The sequence below is a fragment of the Danio rerio genome, chromosome 19 (assembly GCF_052040795.2).
Source record: "Danio rerio strain M-AB ecotype USA chromosome 19, GRCz13ab, whole genome shotgun sequence".
Taxonomy (NCBI): domain Eukaryota; kingdom Metazoa; phylum Chordata; class Actinopteri; order Cypriniformes; family Danionidae; genus Danio; species Danio rerio.
Window position 1 is genome coordinate 16096130 of NC_141039.2, and position 24223 is coordinate 16120352.

The window sequence follows — 24223 nt, forward strand, 5'->3', positions numbered from 1 at the left end:
TTAGACTGATGTTTCCGCAGCCTACAACCAGGATAAGTCATACATTCAGGCTCAATGGATGGAGCATAGGCACAGCATTAGAGACCTGTTGATTTCTGACAATCACTGACTGTATGATATAATCTAGGGGCTAAATCAAACTTTCTTTATGTATGAGCAAGCATGGGGCGGCCTATTATTACTTAAAGGAAATTAGCTTACAGTTATATCTTCTAGCTAAGCTAAATCAAACTTTCTTTAAGTATGAGCAAGCATGGGAAGGCCTATTATTACTTAAAAAAATTAGCTTATCTATCTAAGGACCAGAACTGGCTGGATGTGTCCTTGAGCAGATGTAACTGGCCAGCATACTGACTCTAAGCGACTTCGGGTAAACGATGAACCATTAACTAAAAATAAGAATTTATTAGGTTAATCAATCTAAATTAGACCTAATCACGACCTATAAGGTGATCAATTTGAATTAGATGAATCTAAATTAAAAATTATTATAAAATGGAGTCAGTTTAAACTTCGGTGCTGGAAACAAAATAAATTTTAACGGAAAAAAAAATATTTCTTTTCACGTGCTAAAAGGTTTATACGCATTTAACCTTCACCCATGATATTAGCTTCGTCATAAGACTAATAGATGGGCCCTTACAAAATCTAGTCAAGAGTGAGTATCCATATATTATACAATTGACAATCGTGTGTGTGTGGGGGGGATTGAAATCCCTTATGATGTTTCCTTCAAATATGCAACTATCCACAATACAAATTCATAACCAAATATCACAAAATTATTTCTTTAAAGTGGCTCTTTGAATGAAGTTATTTTTTTTTTTTAATGCTCTATTGCAGTGGTTCTAAATCATTCCTCTGTGAAGGGAATTTTATGATTCCGTTTGCCCAAACTTCCCCCTCCCTCTCTCAGCTCCATACTATGCTGTCCTCCTGGCTGCATTCTGGGTCTCCACCAGTTTCTTGCTCCAGGTTCCATACTCCATATTCCCTCCATCTACTTTCCCTGGCAATCTTCTCTGCCTGCCCATTCCCATTATTCCTTCTGGTTCTTCCCACCATCATCACCTCTGTAGTCCTATCTATCACTTGTCCTGTTCCGCTAGGAAGGAATATGTCTGGACTGTGTAATGTGATTTCTCTGTACGTTCGCTTAAATGGTTTCTGAAACAGAAATGTAGCGGTGCCTCTTCCTTTGGTGAATTGATTGTGTCATTGGAAGATGGCTGTTGCAAACAGAATGGAAGATTTGGATGCTAGTTTGTTGTAGAAGATTATTGTCCACTAGAATCACCATTGACATCCTGTCCTGCAGAATGTTTTCAGATGCCTGAGAATGAAGAGCTATTTTTTTTAGATTGAAAATCTGAAAGATCATATTCACTCGAGCCACTGCCTGTGTGAAGACACATTGATAGCCCTGCCCTAGAGGCATTCCATGTGACCAGAAATAAAGAAAAGTTTTTTTTTTTGTGAGAAGGGAATGTTATGGTAACTTCTCAAAGAGGGCAGGTGAAGCAGTGGCGCAGTAGGTAGTGCTATTGCCTCACAGCAAGAAGGTCGCTGGTTCTAGCCTCGGCTCAGTTGGCGCTTCTGTGTGGAGTTTGCATGTTCTCCCTGCATTCGCGTGGGTTTCCTCCGGGTACTCCGGCTTCCCCCACAGTCCAAAGACATGCGGTACAGGTAAATTGGGTAGGCTAAATTGTCCGTTATGCATGAGTGTGTGTGTGAATGTGTTTGTGGATGTTTCCTAGAGATGGGTTGCAGCTAGAAGGGCATCCGCTGCATAAAAACTTGCTGGATAAGTTGGCAGTTCATTTCGCTGTGGCGACCCCGGACTTATAAAGGGACTAAAACGACATAAAAATTAATGAATGAATGATGAGGGCAAATTATTTTTTCAAATTAATGAAGTGCAAAGATGCATTGTTGGTAAAAAAAAAAACGTACTGCTATTTACATATGAAGAAGAGTACATTTGATCTTTCGCTGACTTTAAGAATCGTTTTGTGCCTTTACTTTGATCTAGTTTTTTGTTGTTCAATTGTCATGGACGCTTTTTACAATTTTGGGTTTCTCAACAGTGGAAGTCTACATAGCTGAGTAAACATATAACACAGTAAACGGTAGAGTACATTTTTGCATTCCTATTTGCTCAAATAATAGAATAAAACACAACCATAGTGGGTAACACTTTAGAATAACTATCCATTATAACTAGTTAATAGTCCATTAATAAACTGTTAGTTAATGAGTTATAAATGACTTGTTAAATAAAAGTGAATAGTTTGTTAATCATTTATAAATGTGTCTTATAGATAGTCAAAAGATAACTTAAACGCTGTTAGCTAACAAGTTATAAATGACTTGTTAACCGTGTTTCAATAATTTATAACTATACCTAATAAATTGGTATTAGATTATTAACAAGCAGCTAGTAAATTACTTACTAAAAACTTGTTAAGTATAATACTTTATAGATGTTGCTGAGACATTATTCTAGTTGAAACTATTCATTATTTATTAACTGTTAGTAAATGAGGAATAGTTGCAATTTTAGAATAACGTCCCAATAACACACATAAGCTAATAACTAACACTTTACTAATATATTAACCCACAATTAAAAGATCAGCTGTTCATAGTTTGTCTACCATCTAATAATACCAGAGAAACGTTGTAGAACTTTTCTAATATTTTTTTTTTATTTTGTTTATTTTATTTTATTTATTTTGTTTTGTTTTATTTGTTTAGCACAAAAAGTGGTTATAGTATTAGTAGTAGCAGTAGTAGTAATTATAAATCATTAAAATACAGTTGACAAGTAATTTGTAGCTTGTTAACAAATAGTTAACTTCAAGTTATCAATTGGCTATAAGGTACAGTTAAAAATAAACTATTAACAAACTAACTATTAACTTTTATTAAACAAGTCATTTGTAACTCATTAAGTAACAGTTTATTTATGGACTATTAACTAGTTATAACAGATAGTTATACATAATTAGCAAACTAATAACTATTGTTTAACAAGTGATTCATAACTCATTAACTAACAGTTTATTAATAAACTATTAACTAGTTATAATGGATAGTTATAAATAATTAACAAACTATTAACTAATTTAAAAAGTAATTAATAACTCATCAACTAATTGTTTATTGATGGACTATTAACTAGTTATAACAGATAGTAATTCTAAAGTGTTACCCAATAGTGTTATCCAGATTTTCAGAAAAAGGAAGAAAAAAATAGTGTGAGGCTGATAACGGCAGCCAGAAGAGAGAGCAATGTCAAATTTTCTTAGTTTTTTGTAATTGGATGCAAAGATGATATAATACGATGTACATGTTTTTAAAGGAATTAAGCTGATGATATCTGTACAAGGCATCTTGTTAATGGTCCATTAGATTTACCAGTTGCACCAGTTTCAGTTGACTACCTGTGTTCATTTGGCTAATTACCTGTGCCTGTTTTGCCCATGTTCTGAGTCCATTCCCATCTTTCTTATGTGTTCCTGTTAAAATTGGATTTGCTTGTCTACTCTGTTGTCTCATGGTGATTCAAGCTGCAGATCCATGACAATAATGCTTGAATACCATACCTGAAGGAATTGAAAATGGTACCTTCCAACTGTTACAAATTCCAATTAAGACGATATAAATGAGTTATGTTAAAATTAATCAACACAACTACCAATTCAATAAATAATAATAATAATAATAATAGGTGTCATGGTGGTGCAGTGGGTAATATGATTGCCTCAAAGCAAGAAGGTCGCTGGTTCAAGCCGGATCAGCTGGATCAGTTGCCATTTCTGTGTGGAGTTTGCATACTTTCCCGTGTTCACGTGGGTTTCCTCCGGGTTCTCTGGTTTCCCCCACAATCCAAAGACATGTGGTATAGTTGAATTGAATAAGCTAAATTGGCTGTATAGTGAAGGCAAGACTGTATGGGTGTTTTCCAGTGTTGGGTTGTGGCTGGAGGGGCATCCACTGCGTAAAACATGTACTGCATAAGTTGGTGGTTCATTATGTTGTTGAGACCCCTGATTAATAAAGAGACTAATCCAAAAAGAAATAAGAAAGAAATAACAATAATAGCAAGAAGGTCGCTGGTTTGAGCCACGGCTGGGCCAGCTGGCTTTCTGTGTGGAGTTTGCATCTTCTCCCTGTGTTCACATGGGTTTCTTTCGAGTGCTGTGGTGGCATTTATAGATGAATTGGGTAAACAAAATTGGCCTTTGTGTGTGTGTAAGTTTGATCAAGAGAGTGTGTAGATTGTGGCTGGAAGGGCATCTACCATATAAATCATATGCTGGAAGAGTTCTTGGTTCATTCTGCTGTGAATAGCCCGGATAAATAAGAGACTAAGAAGAATGAATGAATGAATGAATGAATATTTAGACTTTAAAATGCTTAATCTAGACATGATTCATTGCACCTTTTTCCAGCACATAAAAATGTCCTGCTCTTTTTATGCAAACTATATTAAAAAAAAAACAGTTTCAATTGGTGGAGCAGAAATAAATGTGCAATTAGGCTGAGGGAAAGTTATTTTATTTATTTTTCTTTTAAAATGGAAGTGGGTGAGCATACAGACATTTACATTCAAGTCTAACAAGTCAATTTAATGACACTGCAACCATCTATGACGCTTGGGATACTAACCCAACAACTGAAGTATAGAAAGCCCTCAAGATCACACAGATTTATTTCTCATATGTCAGGAGCAGGCAGGAGACACAAATTTCATATAAAAGTACAAAATGTATTCAGTAGATTTAAAACAAGTTCACTTAAAGGTATCGAGGACAATGCATCTGTAAGGGCTCCCTTTTAAATGGCCCTGAAGGACAGTAGATTTATTTAATACACTTACACACTGTAAACAAAATAAAACAAAACCTTTAAAAAAACAAAAAAGATTAAAACTTTATAATTCTAGATTAAATCTAATTGACAAGAACATTAGTTTTGGATTATTCTTATCGCATTAAGATGAATATTCAAAATGTATAGTTACTGTATTATTAAGCTTAACCATTAAGCAGCAGCTCATCAAAAGTGACCTAGCCTCAAATACGCTTCTGAAACCATTCAAATGCCATCCAGTGGGGGTGCTTCTTCCTTGGGTTGCTACGGTTACAGTGCAGAGCTGTAATGCCTGAATTAAAGTGGAATAGTGTTTCTCCCAGCTCCTGAAACTGTCAGATGAAAATGATTTGCACTGCTTTACTACACTGGTTATCAGAAATTCATCTGTTAAGGGCAACAATTACTAACTTGTTTCAGAATGTGCCTCATGCAAAAAAAAAATATATATATATATATATTAAACATTTGAGTGGACAAATTAATGGAAATCAAATAAAAATAAAATGGACAATAGACTCAGTGAGTGAACAAATGTTGCCACAATTATGTAATGGTCTTTTAGAAACAGGTTGTTTGATAATGCTTAAAATATACATTTTCGGGTTCATGTACATTTTTCAAGTGCATCTAAATCCTGTTCATGAATGATACTTCCCACTACAGAAGAAATGAGACAGTGTGAGCCAAGAGACTTTCATTATGAAGTGATGAGAAAAAATGCAAAGAAAAGGAGTTGAACCATAAAGGAACGAGAAATACTTATTGAGGGTAGATTTCTTTGACTTAAACCAATAATCAGCCTCACAGCAAACCTCATAGCAACCACTTTTACCTTAGCAACGCATCAATGTCATGTAAGACCTTTAAAAAAATATATTATTGTTAGGCTTGTACTTTTATTGTCATTTTTCTAATTTATTAATAGCCAATAAAGCAATTTCTCTCTCTCTCTCACTCTCTCTCTCTCTCTCTCTCTCTCTCTCTCTCTCTCTCTCTCTCTCTCTCTCTCTCTCTCTATATATATATATATATATATATATATATATATATATATATATATATATATATATATATATATATATATATATATTTATATATACCCTCAAAGAGAATGGCCTCTCTTCTTTTACCCAGGAAGCAATAGTCTCTGTAGCAAGCTTTGGTCTTGAGATTTCTCAGAATAAATCAATAAATGTATTCTTGAGTGCATTATATGTGAGTGCTAATGACTTCAAACTAAGAACAGATAAATAAACCCACAATAAGATTTGCTTTTTAATGGCACTTAGTCAATGCTAGTCATTTACGGATAATTTAATGGTTAAAATGCAAGCATACAAACAGCCGTTTAATTCTCAGTCTCCTCATGAGCCCCACAGAAAAAAAAAATCAATCTTTCTTTTTCAACAAAATCTATCTATCTATCTATCTATCTATCTATCTATCTATCTATCTATCTATCTATCTATCTATCTATCTATCTATCTATCTATCTATCTATCTATCTATCTATCTATCTATCTATCTATCTATCTATCTTCCTGTCTGTCTGTCTGTCTATCTATCTATCTATCTATCTATCTATCTATCTATCTATCTATCTATCTATCTATCTATCTATCTATCTATCTATCTATCTATCTATCTATCTATCTATCTATCTATCTATCTATCTATCTATCTATCTATCTATCTATCTATCTATCTATCTATCGTCTGTCATTGTTAATTCATTTGTTCTTTCTTTGTTACATTCAACACATTTTTCTTTGTCTCTATCTATCTAAACAAAGGGACAAGTTCCGTCTCACCAAGTGGCTTATTGAAAAAAAAAAAAAAAAAAAAAAACGAAAGAAAAAAGAGAACTCACAGTAAATGCCTGTGAAGTAAAGCATATACATGAAGACTTCATCAGTGTGTTTCATATAAACCTTTGCAATATAAACACACACACTGGCACTTCTGTGAAATGAGTGGCCAGAATGTGTGAGAAGTCAAGAGTGTGGCAAATCTGCTTCGACGTCTTGCTCATCTCAAATCCATCTGTTTTGCTGTGTAGTATGAGTGTCTGCTGGCGTAAGGAATGGAACTGGAAATCTCACGCTTTCTTTTTTCTCTCTCACACACTGACAATGTTTTGCAATAACATCATTCATATCCACGATGACTTGAGTATGACTCCACATAATTTGACATGACAAGAACAAAAATAATTCAAAATGAACATGCAAAGGATTGAAGAAGCTTTCCTGGGTGTTTTGGCAATGACTGACATAATCAGGTGAGAGATCTTGATGCATTACGTTTTATGCAGTGCATGTTTATTATGTTCTCTGCAGCTTCCAGCTACATTCTGTCTCTCCATTTTGAGTGTTTCATTCTGGATTGTCTCTCTGTGGTCTCCAGATGGTGGCCACTCAAGAGGTGTATGTCTGCGTGAAACTGGCAATAGAGTTTGGCAGAAGTGCAGGACACCATCAGTAGGATTATCTCTCATCTGTGCTAGATGGCAGGCTCAGTGATTTAACATGGAGTGTGGTTGAATGAAGGTCAGATATTCAAGATAATGATATATTGTCAAAAAAAGCATTGGATTAAAATGTAAATACTGCCTCCAACTTACACATAGTATACATACAACACAATTTAAAATAAACCTATTTATTTATGTACATTAAATGTTGTTCTAGAAGTATTTTCTTTTTTTAAATGTCAGTGTTGCCAGAATGTTTAAGATTTGTTTGATTTTATATGGTGGGTGAAAAGTAATAACCCACCATAGAAACAGTAATAATGGTACGTAAACATGCACACAAATTAAGGAAATGTCTCTTTTCTCTCAAACAATCAATCATATCAGTCAGAATATAAATAGACTGATAGATGACTGCATTAACCTCTGTTACATTCATTCAATCATTTTCCTTTGGCTCAGTACCCATATTCATTCACCTGTCTTTACTGTGGGGAAAATCGAAACACCCGGAGGAAACCCACGCAAACATGAGGAGAACATGCAAACTCTATCTATCTACCATTTGATGAATAATCAAATAAAATTATTATTTGATGTTCAACTTGCAAAGACATCAGTCCGAATATATAAAAATCACTTGAATATAAGCTCAGAGAAGTTTGGAAAGTAGTCTCTGAACATTTTCAGCATAGTCACAGAAAGATTATATACATTTCAATGGCTTTTTATAACAAAATAAAAAACTAATTTTCAAAATATAAGCTAAACCACAAAATTATAAAACATATTTAAAAGAAATTAGTAAAGTTGTGTAAAATGTGTAAAAAGCTCCCCATTGTGTGCGGCGCAGTGGCACAGTAGGTATTGCTGTTGCCTCATAGCAAGAAGGTCGCTGGTTTGAGCCTCAGCTGAGCTGGCATTTCTGTGTGGAGTTTGCATGTTCTCCCTGCATTTGCGTGGGTTTCTTCCCGATGCTCCGGTTTCCCCCACAGTCCAAAGACATGTGGTACAGGTGAATTTGGTAGGCTAAATTGTCTGTAGTGTGTGCGTGAATGAGTGTGTGTGTGGATGTTTCCCAGAGATTGGTTGCTGTTGGAAAGGCATCCGCTGTGTAAAAATGTGCTGGATAAGTTGGTGGTTCATTCAGCTGTGGTGACCATGGATTAATAAAGGGACTAAGCCGACAAGAAAATGAATGAATGAATGAGCTACCCCATGTTACCCCATTAAAAAGGTAATTATTGAAATGAAAGTAAAAAATCAAACAAAGTAAAAAAAAAAAAAATAAAAAATAAAAACTACATTTTTTAAAAGGTTTTTTGTGCCATCTGTTTTTTTGTTTTTTTTTTTGTCAGTGGCTTTGGTGCATTTCTCACAACACTATTTACATTTGGACAACAGATCATGTATTTCCCAAAACAATTACTCATTTGTGCACATCATAGTAGCAGTTTCTCATTCCTTCTAACAAATTGTGAATGCTTTTTCACATGCATCAATTGCTTTCATACATCTCTCTGCTGTTTTATAACATTATCATTTGCTTATGTCATGTCAGTCAAAATTAACTTAACATGTAAATGCTGAATAGTCATTCCATATAAAACTAATAGTCCTCATTTCATTACTTATGTCATTACAAACAAAAATGTTGAACTAGTTGTCAAAATCTGTCAAGCTAATTTTATTATAAAAATGTTAAATTTTTTTACCCTGAAAATGTCTTCTAAATTGAACAATTTCATGAATCATTTACAGGCCTATGTATGTTGTAGGTTCAGTTCCAAAATGTACTGCAATACTGTTTACAGTTGTGCATAGCTCTACCCAAAGGAAGTTTATGTTTGTTGTAATTAAGGGTGTATTTATTATTTTGCACAATGCTGTAAATAAACTAGAATTGCAAAGAGCATATGCAGTAAAAATGTGAAACATACATATTCAGTGTCTTGTACTCAGATACCTCACTAAATGCAGTGATGTCTAACTTTGCCAGTTTTCAAATGGCTGTGCAAATAGCATATGCTGTATTAAGCATTTTCAGGATGTCACCAAAATTTGACTTTTTGCATTGGAAAAAAAAAATCAAAGTAAACGTCAAAATAATAATAATAATAATAATAATAATAATAATAAAAAAAACATGACAAAGCCATTTGACTATTTTGTTAATAAACAATGGTGGCAGGACTTCTCATCTTGATGACACTGACATTTTTATTAACATCAATACTTGCTTTTGAGGAATGAGCTATCCATTTTGAGCAAGTGACACTTTTGCAGGTTATCAACTAAGTTTTGCAGTTTTTAATTGTTTGAGAAATGCATTAACTGTTGTGCAAATCTAAATAGTGTTGTGAGAAATGCACCAAAGCTACTGTAAAACCTGTAAAGAAAAACTGTAAAACAAAGACAGTGGTAAACGTTACAGATACAGTGTTTTATATCCATTTTGCTTCCAGTAATTTTTCCCATTACTTCTCAGCTTATTCTGTGCTGCTGTCAAACGTCTGCTTTCTTGGTCCTGATGATTCCCGTGGGGAGTTTCATTATATAAGTAGTCAAGTGTATGTCGGGAACCCGAATAGCTACAGCAGGTTGACGTAGTAGAGCCCTCACCCCTCTCTCTCTCATAAGACAGCAACACAAGTTCGCACCTTCGAGCAGATCAGAGGAGCACAGCACAGCTCATCTCACACCTGTGGATGGACGGCAGCTGAACCGCGGGAAACTTTCGTTCTCACTCTACCTAGATGAACTTTAGTTTATATTAAACACGCGTCGACTCCCACACAAACCGTGCTCGTTTTACATCTTTGTCTCCGCTTTTGAAAACGAGAAGTTGAATTCGCAAGACGCAACTTTCCAGCCCCTCACTGAGCGGGCAGAGTCCGTGAAGCGATGGAGCCGTCCGTCATTCCCGGTGCTGACATACCCGACCTTTACTCCATTAACCCGTTTAATGTCACTTTTCCCGACGACGTTTTGAGTTTCGTTCCTGATGGGAGGAACTACACCGAACCTAACCCGGTAAAGAGCCCCGCGGGAATCATCATCGCCATTTCCATCACCGCTCTTTACTCCGTTATCTGCGTTGTGGGACTCTTAGGAAACATCCTAGTGATGTACGGGGTGGTCAGGTAAGCAAGACAAAACGTTAATTCCTCCGTCCGTCCGTCCTCCTATCTATCTATCTATCTATCTATCTATCTATCTATCTATCTATCTATCTATCTATCTATCTATCTATCTATCTATCTATCTATCTATCTATCTATCTATCTATCTATCCATCCATCCATCCATCCATCCATCCATCCATCCATCCATCCATCCATCCATCCATCCATCCATCCATCTATCTGAACGTAATCTGCAGTTTTTTTAGTTTATAAATTTTGCCATATTGCTAGAATTAAAACAACTTGAAGCACTTTTTAGTTACTGTCTAAAACCCCCCCCCCAAAAAAAAAAAAAAAAAAAAAAAAAAAAAAAAAAATATATATATATATATATATATATATATATATATATATATATATATATATATATATATATATATATATATATATTACAGTTATTTTACTGAACTCTCACCTTTTGTGACATTGACCCAGCTAGTAGTGATGCATGTTGTCAGTGGACAGTAAGCTGTCACTTTTTTTTTTTTAAACAATAAAATTATTTAATTTTGAATCAAAATGTAAACATTAAATAAAACCAGTAAGCTACAACATATATGCAATAAGCCAGCATGCACACATAAATAGATAAATAAATAAATAAATAAATAAATAAATAAATAAATATCCCATTATTGTTAAATCCTACAACAAATAAAGAGCATAAAGAAAACTTAAAACCATGTTCTAGACCTCCTAGACATGACATTTGAGATAATTGCTTGCCTTAAGAACTGTTCAACCTTTCTGTCGAATCACTCATTATGTAATTGTCTGTTGTCTGGCTTTTTAATTGACCCTTTTCACCCAGTAGTTGCTGTACTATTATAAAATTATGAATTTTAAAACAAAAACATTTAAACCACATATTAAATTAATTTTAAAGTTAATGCAATAAAGCAGTGGTGACTCCTTTGCCCTGATCTCTGCATTTTACTCTATGTTGGTTTGATTTTATAAAATTAATGCGTGAGTCATAAATCTGGCTAGAAGGAGCAAATACACATTGTGAAAAATGAATCATAAATTCCTCACCATTATTAAAGCCCTTGTGTGAAAACACAGCACAGAGGTCATACATTATTTTACTTTACAGCAATTAGTTACATGCCTTAGACCACAAGGATTACACACTCTTAGATAATTGCCACAGGCTTTTTTTTTTTTTTTTTCTGGAGCAGATTGTAATGAGGGGGGAGGATGAACACATAGATTCGTTATCACGTATCGATTGTTCATCTCATCCATGATTGTAATAGATGTGCATCTCCTCCTGGTGTTAATTGAGCTGTCTGCAGCTGTCTGCACTATAGATTCTCTTATTTATCAGGTCTTTAGGTATGGACAGAGGAGAAGCTCAGTGATGATCGTGGTGAGACATCAGTACAGGAGAGCTAGGACAGGAATGACCTCATTTTAGGACCATATGATCAAAATAGCATATCTCAAGAGACAGCTCATCTCATATTTTTGTGCAGCCTGATTCATTTCATTTCAGAGTGTGGCATTCAGATGTGATAAATATCTCTCTTTGAGGTAATGTTTGCACTCTGTGAGTGGAGGCGAAGAGTAGGTGCTCAATTGACATTTCAAAGTGCACCCTTTTAAAATAAGATCCATCTAACATCACTAAAGGCCTTGGCTCACCATGTTTATGGCTTTTGCATTCTATTGCTAAATGCACCAATCTTTGTGCATGGCAGAGTATCATTTTAATTTGTCAGCTTCTAGTTGACAGCCACAGTGAGTTTTCAAGTCGCTGGGTTGTCTTGAAAATGACATGATGTGAAAAGAAACAGCACCAGCTGTGGGTTTTCGTGATGACGGTAATTGCTCTGTTCTCCTGATACTGAGGTGCGTCTACACAGATAGCTTTAATCAACACACTAATTGAACGCTAATTCTTCTTTACCTCAGAGCAAAATCGAGCAAAGCTTCAGCAGAAGATGCATTCATTTTGAATAATTAGAAAATGATAGGCAGCACAATAATTTAAATGCATTTATTAAATCACTCATATATTAATATTTCAGATTTGAAAACTGATTATTTTTGGAAAAAAAAAAAATAATCTTATATAAAATTTTAGGTGTTCAAAATGAAGCAACAAACCTGCAAAAGAAAAACAAGTTAATTTATTTCAGTCTATTTATTTATTTATTTATTTATTTATTTATTTTATGCATTTGTTTGTTTGTTTGTTTATTTTTCTCTCATTCTGATTAAAATTCCAAATTCAACATTCCTTTTCAATGTAGGCAATTTTCAATACCCTTAAATTATTCTCAACTCATGCTTCAAAGTGCTATTAAGATTTAAAGGCTTTCTTCTCATACAAGCAGTACCTCACTGTGAAAACCATGAAATAAACAGTCATTTAGCAGCAGTGGTCACAAGCAACAAAATGTGCTGAAATTGCAGCAGTAAAAAAATTCAATCTTCCAAGCATTATTTTATGAGCAAGCCTGAACACAGGAAATGATAGATTGAGGGAGAACAGAGAGTAACATAAAATGAGCTCATTTTGTAATGGAGGGAAAAGAAAAATATCCAGAATTACAACCAGACCACACCGCCTTGCAGTCAGACATCAGAACAAGGTGAACGTCAGTGCTATAAGGCTGATGATGATTTTGGATCACACAGTTGAGCAGTAGCTCAAGGCACTTGTCAGTGGTCTATCTGAGGGTCTTTTCATCAGCCGTCACTAAGAGCTCTGCAAATGAGAAAGTCTGCTTCTGATTATTAAGATGAGACTGGACATGAAAGCCTGTGCTTGTGCAATCTTTAAACAACAGCATTATTCTGTGCAGGAAATTAGCCTGTCTTTTAAAAGTATAGCATCACTACTCTATTAGGAGGAATAGGTGGAGAGGAACACTCTGTAATAGAGTTTGAACTAGTGTTCAGTCTGTAAATGTCACGCGTGTTGTTGTTTTACCACCATATAGTGGTGGCAATTAGTAGCAGATAGAACTTAGAGGCAGTTTTACAAGATGTATGCCCACAACATTTATACTTTGATCTACAAAGCCAAATGCCATTTTCTTGGAAGAAGAGAAAAACCTAATGGACGGTTGTTCAAAATTGTTAAATAAAGATTGTAATGTAGGAATTATTTGTTTTCTCAAGTTTTTCAAATCCCATTTAAAAACAATGTGCCTGAACTAGAGCTGCATGAATCAGAAAAATCTAGCATTGCACTTTTTATCTTTTAATTCATTTTGCAATATATATTGCCATATGAATACAATTTCACCAGCAGTGGGAGTGCATCTCTATAAAATCTAATAAACCATAGCTGCGTCCCAAATGGCACACTATACACTATGCACTCATGCACTATGTACTTATGCACTTACACACTCAACAACATAGTATATGTATGTAGTGTTGTCCCAAATGGAGCAATAATGTTTTTTTTTTTTACTAGGCGAAATTCAACCCTTTCACAGAAGACGTTGGACGGTTTCCAGTAGCTGTGTTTCCATCCACCTATTTTTATGCACAATTTGTATGTGCGCATAAAAAAAAAACGTTTAATGGAAACGCCATGATGAGCATACATTTTGAAAATGTGCATAAAAAACGTATGCGCATGAGCAGGATAAACTTTTTATTTGATAAGAAAAAATTAGCATAAGCTACGATGGAAACACTTTTACCGCACAAATTTCAGTATGCGGATTAAAAAAAAAGTAATGTGATTCTGTTATAAGAGATCATGTGATGATGAAAATGTGTGTAAATGGACACACCAGCAGGCTGAGCACATTGTAAAACTTCGGAACTGTTGTTTTGATCATTCTAAAACGCCTTACTGTTAAAATATTTGCGTTATTATATTATTAATGACCTCCAGAATCAAGTGCGTCTGTGCTCTGCCACCGCGCGTTCACTGTGTGTCAGGATTGCCTTCTGTGGCGCAAGTCATTTATTAGATGAAGAAAAGATTGACGCAGCTTCTCTTACTGCAGCAAATTCAGTTTTTACTGTTGATATTTGGCGCCAGTTAATTAGAAAGTGATGATTTTGTTTGCTTTGACTCGTTGGATGAAAACGCTGCTTTATTTGCACATCTTTTATGAAATTTAAAAACATAAAATTTATTCACATTTTTGGATGGAAACATAGCTACAGAAATAAATGAACAAAGTACCAAATAATACCTGCCATGAGTATGAACTCATTCACAATCGGGAGGTGCTATAATCACTCTCATAGGAGAATTTCACAATTCAAAATAAATAAAGTTATCCAACATGTGCGCCCGATAGCCCCGTCCCTTTCACTGTGTGAGCAAAACTTGAGTGCGTGAAGTGTCCAACATTCCACACTTCATTTTCATGTCAAATGAGTGCATCATTCAGGTAATTAAAGTGCACTTATTATTTTTATTGTTTTCAGTGTAAACCCACTACTTACACTATTTACACAAAAAAATGGGAGAGGGGTCTGGCTGCAGACTCAGTGCAGTGCAATCTAAGCTGCATCCAGTACTTTTTAATGGGCTCACCTAACCCCACCCCTAACCCTACCCGTCACAGTGACGTCACTCACTCCATTGAGTGCATTGTGTCTGACATTGCATCGCTGAGTGATGCAATTTCAGCTTGCATCATAAAGGCTGCATCCAGATACTATTGCAAAATGGTGTAGAATAGTGCATAAGTAAGCGATTTGGGATGCACCTATTCTTTTTGGGCTCCCCAACACATTTCTATGTGGTCTGCTATCTGCAGTGCATTTCTGTTTTTGTATTTCTGTATTTGTATGTGTTGTATTTTCATTTATAACAATCTATAAATACAATTGAAAAAAGTGTTTCCTTTTTCTGAGCCTAAGAGTATTCAAATACTTATTATGCCTGAATGCTTTTAAGGTCATTATACAATCACAGGCATCAAAACCACATGCAAATGATGAATTTTAATCCAGACTCAACATTTCGTTTTGTGCAGCCCTAGCCTGGAGTATATTTCATATTTGTGACACTTTCAAAATTGTATGTCGAGAGAGTGGCACTAAAATCATGTTAGGTTTTATCCAAAATATATGAACAAGAATCAGGCAATGCTTTATTATATTATGGTGGGTTCAGACACAATATCAACCTGATTTTGGCACTTTCTATCTGATGTATGATGCCATGATTCATCACTGGATGTCAGGGTTCAAGAGTTTGATTTTGTCAGTGGTTGATATAGTGGGCGACAACTGATGACATGCCTGGGTCTGAACATAAAGCAGAGATGGGGGAAATACATGAATCAATATTAAATTAAACCAGATACCGTAATAAAATACTCCACTAAACATAAGTAATCATATATATATATATATATATATATATATATATATATATATATATATATATATATATATATATATATATATATATATATATATATATATATATATATTATTGATTTTCATTGTTTCACTTGCATTTTTATAGGATAAAAATGTATATCTTTGTAACCATCTACTACATGAACATATGCTAGTAGCTAATTTAGGTACAATGACTCTGTGCTTTAGGTATAATTTAGGTACAATGAATGATTATATGAGGTAAAGTATCATGTACACACAAGAGGCAACCTTTCTCTTGCTTTTTAAAATGATGTTTTCTAAACATGTTATTCATTCCCCTCTGCTTTCTATTTGCTTAGTGATTCTTTACATCCATTGGCTTTCGTCTGCTTCCTAATGAAATCGTTCATGTTCTTAAAGGGGTGGTCTAATATATTTTTAAAGGCTTGATTGTGTTTCGGTGGGGAGGGGGGTACATTGTTTGTTGATTGTTTGGGTTATATAAGAATAATTTCTGAATGACACTGAAGTAATGATAAAAGCTTTGACCACAATAATAATATTTTAAACTACATTCACACAAAAAAACTATACTTTTAATCAAAATAATACTTCACAACCTATTAAATATAGCTTATATTTGATCAAATAATTGCAGCCTTAGTGAGCTTTTTCAAACGTTTTGATTGTTCAACTACAGTAAGATAAATAAATTATTATAAATAAATATCATGCATCACCTTCTGAATAAATCCACATCCGATCACAGTGGTATGATAAGGACATGTAGGCTGTGATTCCAATGCATTCATGAGAATAAAATTGATGAACTTTCTTGTTTGTAGGTCTTCACAATTCAATATGGCTGTCGTCATGATTCGTGCTTGAATGTGGAAGGCAGGAACTAATTAGCGGATAATGAGCTCATTCTGAATTGCGTTATTTACATGCAGATTACAAAACTAGACCACATTTGTTTTCAATATTGTTGAATTGTTCAAAAGTGTACATTTTAGACTTTATATTTATAAGTAATTTTGTGGAAATTTGTGTTTTGAAATTTGCTCAAATTTGGGTTCACGGAGTTAAAAACATTTATTTTTTCCACATAATTTGCCCAAATTGTACACTGTTTTTCAACTAGCATCAAAATGACAGGCTTTTTTTCCTGATTTCTGAAGGCTCCTTACTCATTGGAAAATCTGAGCTGCAATTACTGATAATGTTATCTCTTTGTAGGCTATGAAGACTCTAAATGTACATATTGACTAATGGTATATCATTTCTAGGTGTGTTCCCCAAACATACGTTAAAGGTGCAGTAGGTAGCATTTTCTGTTGTGCTGGTTGAAAGTCTCTTTACATTCCAATAGTAATGAATAAAGTATATGATCTAAATGTATTTATATGTACTTTTATATTCGGGGTAAGGCATATGACTAAAAAAATGTTCATTCAATTAAAAATACCCCAAACTGTGTGTCAACAAGTGTAGATTTTTAAAACTGCGCACCTCTGTTCACTGTTTGAGCGCACCTTTTGCAGTGGTAAAAACAAATGCTCAATCAAAACTTTAAAATCCGGAATCAATATTGGAGTTACATTTGCAAGCTGGTGGAAGGATAACACCATGGCTGAAGTATTCCTTTTAGACAGGTAATGTTATGTTTTAAAACTATTTCATTTACGCAATGCTTATGTAAATTTTGTTGTTACAAATTAGCTATATGTACAGAAGTGTTGTTCAGCTACTGAAATCTTCCGGAAAACAATTGATGTGACTATTTTCCATTTTATAAGGGACCTTTTACAACATCGATAATGTAGATTTTTATTTTGTTTAACAACAAAGCATAAATCAACAGAGCTATTCCGCCTAGCCTGCTTTAATGGGGTGAAGTTTTCTGGGGTTTTATATTCACATTGGTTAATTTTTGATGAATATATATTATCTATATTGTCTACCATGCTTTGAATATTTGATCTGAAATAGCTGAAGTATGGCTTAGTAATAAGTGTAATTCTTGCACCCCACCGGCCAACCACTAAGCATACAGTAGTCGCTTTAGGACAAAGCGCTTGAGACAGTGAGACCAGCGATCCTTTCATGCATGAAATATTGCACATTATGATAAGTTATGCTTTCTACACAACTGAAAACATGTATGAAGTAGTTTGTTCAGAATTGTAGTATTATAAAGTTCTATAAAGTTTTCTTACTAGGGAATGACATGATCTAGTGGGTCTCTGTCATCTTCAGTGTGTGTGTTCAGGAAGTGTGGCTTTGGATTGTATTTGAAAGATATTATGTTAACTGATTAGCATTTAAGCCAATCACCTACTGCACCTTTAAAGAGGTTGCTTAAGGTATGTCTTTTTATGTGCCTTGTTGTGAGGTTATGTGGTCTCTCTCCCTACTCTTGAGTCTCGATTTACCATCAGTCAACACTCACTTATGTTCGGCTGGATTTTAAAGGATCAATAGTTGGTTAAAGGATTTTAATATTGTGTCAACTCAATTTCAGTATCCTCTTTATTTTTATGCCAAAGACAAATGTCATTATTTATAGAGAGATTGATTTTTAAAATATTTATAAGCCCTCCACAACATACTTTCTATTATAAATATTGACAGTAAAAATAATAAAAGGGCTGCATGATGGAGCAGTTGGTAGCATGTTCGCCTCACAGCAAGAAGGTCACTGGTTCATGCCTCGGCTGGGTCAATTGGACGCTTCTGTGTGGAGTTTGCATGTTCTCCCTGTGTTCGTATGGGTTTCCTCAGGGTGCTCTGTTTTCCCCCACAGTCCAAAGACATGCGGTACTGGTGAATTGGGTAGGCTTAATTGGCCATAGTGTATGTGTGTGAATGAGTGTCTATGGATGTTTCCCAGTGATAGGTTGCAGCTGGAAGCGCATCCACTGCATAAAACATATGCTAAATAAGTTGTTCATTCCTCTGTGATGATTCCACATGTACATAATGTTAGATTAATAAAGGGACTAAGCCGAAAAGAAAATGAATGAATGAATGAATGAATAAAAATAATAAAAAATATTATGGATACAAGAAAATAAAAAGTGAAACAAAAGACAAAAAATACAATAGTTTAATAGTGCCATAAAATAAAATGAACTTGAATTTAATTTAATTGAAATTATTATCGAATTATTTTACATTCTGTTTGTTCTAAAACTGCGTTTAATTTTTCAAATCTTAAAAAACATGTCAATGGAAAATGTGCATTAAATTGTAAAACATGCATTTAAGGCAACAATATATGTATTGGTCCTATGGACAGCTGACTAAAAGCAACATGCGAAACATATACTTTATTGAGCAGAAAAAAGAGAAGATGTGGGATGCTTGATTCAACATAGTAAGAAATATTCATTATTAGTTTATTATTATTATGCTAGCCAGAGGACTTTTCTCTTATTAAATATGAACATATACATAGTGGAGCTGCCACCAAACTGTAAATCCTAAGACTCCGAAGCCTAACTTCATAATTATTAGTGTAATGCCAAGTCTAATTTTTGCAGGACTACATAATTAGCCTAATTAAACACTGTGTGTAAAGAGTTATATTCATAGACTTAGATGTAAAGAAGGTGTGATTATAGATAGCTAAGTGTGGTCCAGACCAGCCTTGCATTACGATGACTTGAGGACATGAGGTATACTTAACTAAGAACAGTTGGGGAAATATATGAATGGTACAACATAAAAATTATGGTCACACTTTACAATAAGGTTCATTAGTAAATGTTAATTATTGCATTTACTAACATGAACAAACAATGAATAAAACATTTATTACTGTATTTGTTCATGTTAGTTAGCATTAGTTAATGAAAATACAGTAGTTCATGGTTAGTTCATGTTAACTCATGTTGCATTAACTAATGTTAACAAGCATGGACTTAGATGTTAATAATGCATTAGTAAATGTTCAATTATAATTTATAAATGCTGTACATGTGTTGTTCATGACTAGTTCATGTTAGTAAATGCATTAACTAATGAACCTTATTGTAAAGTGTAACTAAAATTACATTGCGTTACGAAGGTTTCAGGAACACAGCCTTTATTATTTATCAGGCCAAATGTGTGATGATTCACTGATTGGCTAGTGCTCATTGTTCCATAATGCACACTACAAAACTTTTAAATGACAAAATCTACATATACAAAATCTTATTTCATGGGAGGTTTCTACATTGCCAGTCACTGCAGTAGTGAACGATACTAGCAAAGTGAAGTAGTGAGGGAGAAAGGCATGGATGCCTGCTGCAATCTGTATTTTGAGTTGAGCTAGATGTATCTTTACTGCTTTATTCAAGGAATTCGAAGCTGATCACTAAAGCTATATGTTATATTTTCTCGCTTCAGTGGAGTTATTTCCTCAGGCTCGTTCTCTCCCTTGCCTGGAGACTGCATGAAATTTGCAGGCATCCTGGAGTCTCCATGAATATAAGGAGGCTCCTGGAGCTTTTAGGAGAGTTTGGATGTTTGTACAATTAAACTGTACACTGATGGTCGATCAAACTCAGGTCCTGCTGTGAGACAACAGTGCTGGCCACTGAGACACTGTGCTGCTTCTCTCAGATTGTGGCAGCAGTCTTCAATGAAATGTTGAGCCAATATATTTGCTTTATACAATTTTAACCAACAGCATTTGGAAAGCAAAAACACATGTATAAAAGAAGCATTGTGTTATATCTTTCATTGTAGTTCTTTACCAACCATTTGCTGTGGGGTTTACTGCTTGACATAAATCTGCAGTGATTGGTCCAATGACCCAGTCTGTAGTGAATAGTCTACTGCATGCTGTGAGACACAAAATGCTCATCATGGCTTATCAAGAGAATGTTAAAGCAAAATGCAGCCATGGTACAGAGTATATGTATGAGCTCAATGCCACTTTGAGAAAGCAATATTGCTCAATTATTAACCATAACTCCAAGTGATATCAACGACATGTAGACGGTAATAATCGGCACATCGACAAAAGTTTTACTACTTTAAACATTATATTTAGACCACAAGCTCTTTGGAGGTGTGTTCTGTTCAGCACAACTCAAACTATGCTTTCTATGTTCATTGACATATGCCATGTGAGCATAAGCTCAGAAGTGTGTTGAACTTGGTAACTTAAATAGTACATCCACATTATACATAGTGTATGTATACATCTACATAGACAGTGTACCAGAGAGATACAGTACAAGCATGAAAAAGTACAACACACAGCTAAATACATATTGTGAATGTTGTGATTCAGATGAAGGTGATCTAAATAAACAGTGTACAAACAAAATCCTTCTGACAAAGGCCTGACAAAGTTCTATGTACATTAATAGTCTTTGTTGCTGATCTTTCCTGTACTAACAAATGGCTAGCGAATCTCGCATTACAGGGTGGTTGCAGTAGCAGTCTCCTAAAAAACAACGGGAACACAGCACAAGGTTGGGTGTACTGTGGTTTGTTGCAAAAAAAAAAAAAAAAAAAAAAAAAAAAAAAAATATATATATATATATATATATATATATATATATATATATATATATATATATATATATATATATATATATATTAACCATTAATTCCTTACAGCTAATCTCGAGCTCATAGAAAACCAATTTTCTTCATAGCCCAGAACCTCTTTATAACCATAGTCATACATCATAATTAAATCCCATCCCCTGCAATCCACTACATTGTTTAAGGGAGGGGGTTCAGGGTTTTCAGGGTCTGTGTGCAACAAGTGCATGGGTCAGTGATTGATTGGAAAGCAATGGTAATCAGCATGTCGTGTCATATCACAGTAAATGTTATGTAGTTAAATTAAACAAAGTAACATGCCAAGTATTTTGACATTAGCCATTGCATCTTTAACATCCAGTTAGTTTGCAAAAAGTTCCTTTAAAATTGATTAAAAATGTACATGTTTACTACACTAAATATAACCAGTGGTCAGCAAAAATGCATTTGCTGAAGCAGTCATTTTAGCATTCTAGCTATGCATCGCTTTGCCTGTGAGCACATGCGAAAAAACTTTATAATGCATATGGGGCTGATTACTTGATGCAGAGATGAAAATATGTTAATTTACAAATCATGCAACCGAGTGTACCGAGGATATAGCTGCAAGGATTTATATATAATTAAGTATTCATTTATTAATAATCTACGCTTAATCATAATTTTTGTAAAAGAGGCTATAGATTGTCATTAATGGTCTGCGGCCACAAGTGTTATATTTTTCTGGAAAATTTGAGTGGTGTTCTTTTGTTTTTTGGCTCGCAATTTTCCAGTTTTATGTTGGTTATTGTGGTGATATTCTTTTTAGGGGAAATCCAATGGCTTAAATTAATCATTACTGATTTGTGAATGTCTCTGAAGACATTTATTAGTGAACATTGTTGTGTGTATATATATATGAATGAGCAATTCTGTGCAAATATCAACCTTGCCATGAGAAAAGGTTTCACCAAAAAATGAAATGTCTCTGTCAATGTTTTCAAACTATTCTATTTGATTTAATGTCACATCCATAACGCAGAGATGTCACATCCTTAACGACACTTTTTCCAAATAAATGTGAAAATATTAAATTAAATAAACCAATCATTTTTGTTCTATAGACAGCCAACTCATATTATTTTGATTATTATTGTTTAGTTTGGGTTGTACAGTTTAATTCACAGAATTTTTTACAAAGAATTTTGTATTCTGTAAACCTGCAGACTTTTTTCATCTCATCCATTACGCATGTTTATTTTCCTAATTTAAAGTATACAACATGTCTACAGACTGATATTTTTCTGATTCCTTAACTCTGTGGTTAGTTGTTCTGCAAAATATAAACAATGTTTTGACTTTTTACTGCAAATGTCACATCCATAATGTTGAAATTGCTCATATATATATATATATATATATATATATATATATATATATATATATATATATATATATATATTTATTTTTCCAAATGACATATTGCACATTCGTAACAACACAGTATTTTTGGTTTTTATTTAGTTTTGTTGGTTAAATATGTTGCATAATTAACCTCATAAATGGCACTAAAGGAGAATGTGGACACATGTCTATGTTTACATTTAATTGGGAGAAGTATCAGTGTGTTTGTGCATGTTGTGGTCTGACTCATCATAGCACTCTCGCAGCATGTTCCCTCTTACTGCAGTTTGTTTCTGTGTGTGTGAGTTCAGACCAGCCAACCAGGCATACGGCCCCAATTTAACATCCTGCTCATGACGTCAAAGTCAGCCTCACTAAGAGCATAGTTGCCAGAAATACTGTTCTCCGTTTATCGTTTTATTTTTCCATATAACTTTTGTTTTTTTTTTTTACCATCACATTGAACCCAAGAAATGTGTGCCTCTGTCAGCAGTTTACATTTGCATAACATATTTTATAAATGTGCTTTTCCATGTCAACACTATATTAAAAAATGACTAAAGTTCTACCCACGGCCATGGTCCACAACAACTTATGTAAGAATACACTTTAAAAAATTAAATAAATTATTCCTTTAGAAGAAATCAATAACATCACATGGTTTATATTGTTTAATAGTTTAAATGCAAATGAGTCATGCACAGTACTTTATATGAATGGAGTTATTTCCCTCAATCCCAGTCATGCTTTGCTTGAGTTTCTGAACAAATTCAGAGAACAGCATATGGTGATCATGGTCATTAACCATGTAACTCTTCCAAAAAAAGTCTCCTATCTGCATATATTAAGCTGTCATTTATACATTTAACACATTTTAAATATGCTTAGGATATATACATATACATATATAGTTGAAGACAGAATTATTAGCCTCCCTGTTTATTTTCTCTCTGTTTTCTGTTTAACAGGGAGACTATTTATTCAACACATTTTTCACGAGTTCACACTCAAAGATATTTGACTTAATAGAATATGCGTATTTGGCGTGCTGTCCGGGGAGAGGGCTATAAACTCGGGAAGACACCCTAACTCGTGTTATTCCCCTTATCAGGATAAAGCGAGATAGAGTCCGAGCGCAGTGTCTAGCCCGACTCAAGAACGCTCCCCCCTCAGATTTAAATAGGTATCTGGTTTAATAATGAGGAGTTGGGGTGGTGGAGAGACGCTGAAGTCGAGAGAAAACAAAGCTATGATGTGTTTGACTATTTATAGGAGTTTGCTCTTGAGCTGATTGGATAATAGAATGATTGTGTGTGTGATGAATTAGCCTCGGTAAAGTCTGATTGTGCTCCTCCCTAAATTTGTTTTATAAAACATCACTTAAACATAATAGTTTTGATACTCATTTCTAATAACTGATTTATTTTCTCTTTGCCAT

The 24223-nt window shown here is 34.2% G+C and overlaps 1 protein-coding gene and 1 long non-coding RNA gene across 2 annotated transcripts in view; both read left to right on the forward strand.

Annotated features, from left to right (window-relative positions):
• The first annotated feature begins 10014 nt into the window (after positions 1–10014).
• Positions 10015–24223, forward strand: part of oprd1a (opioid receptor, delta 1a) — a 30845-nt gene continuing 16636 nt past the window's right edge. The window contains exon 1 of the mRNA NM_131258.4: positions 10015–10497. Within this exon, the coding sequence (NP_571333.2) occupies positions 10259–10497 (239 nt within the window). The 5' untranslated portion in view covers positions 10015–10258. The remainder of the gene's footprint in view (positions 10498–24223) is intronic.
• LOC148679768 (uncharacterized) lies at positions 17554–21393 on the forward strand. Its single transcript, XR_015945322.1, has 2 exons — positions 17554–19619; positions 19866–21393. It is a non-coding gene; the product is annotated as an uncharacterized LOC148679768 (long non-coding RNA).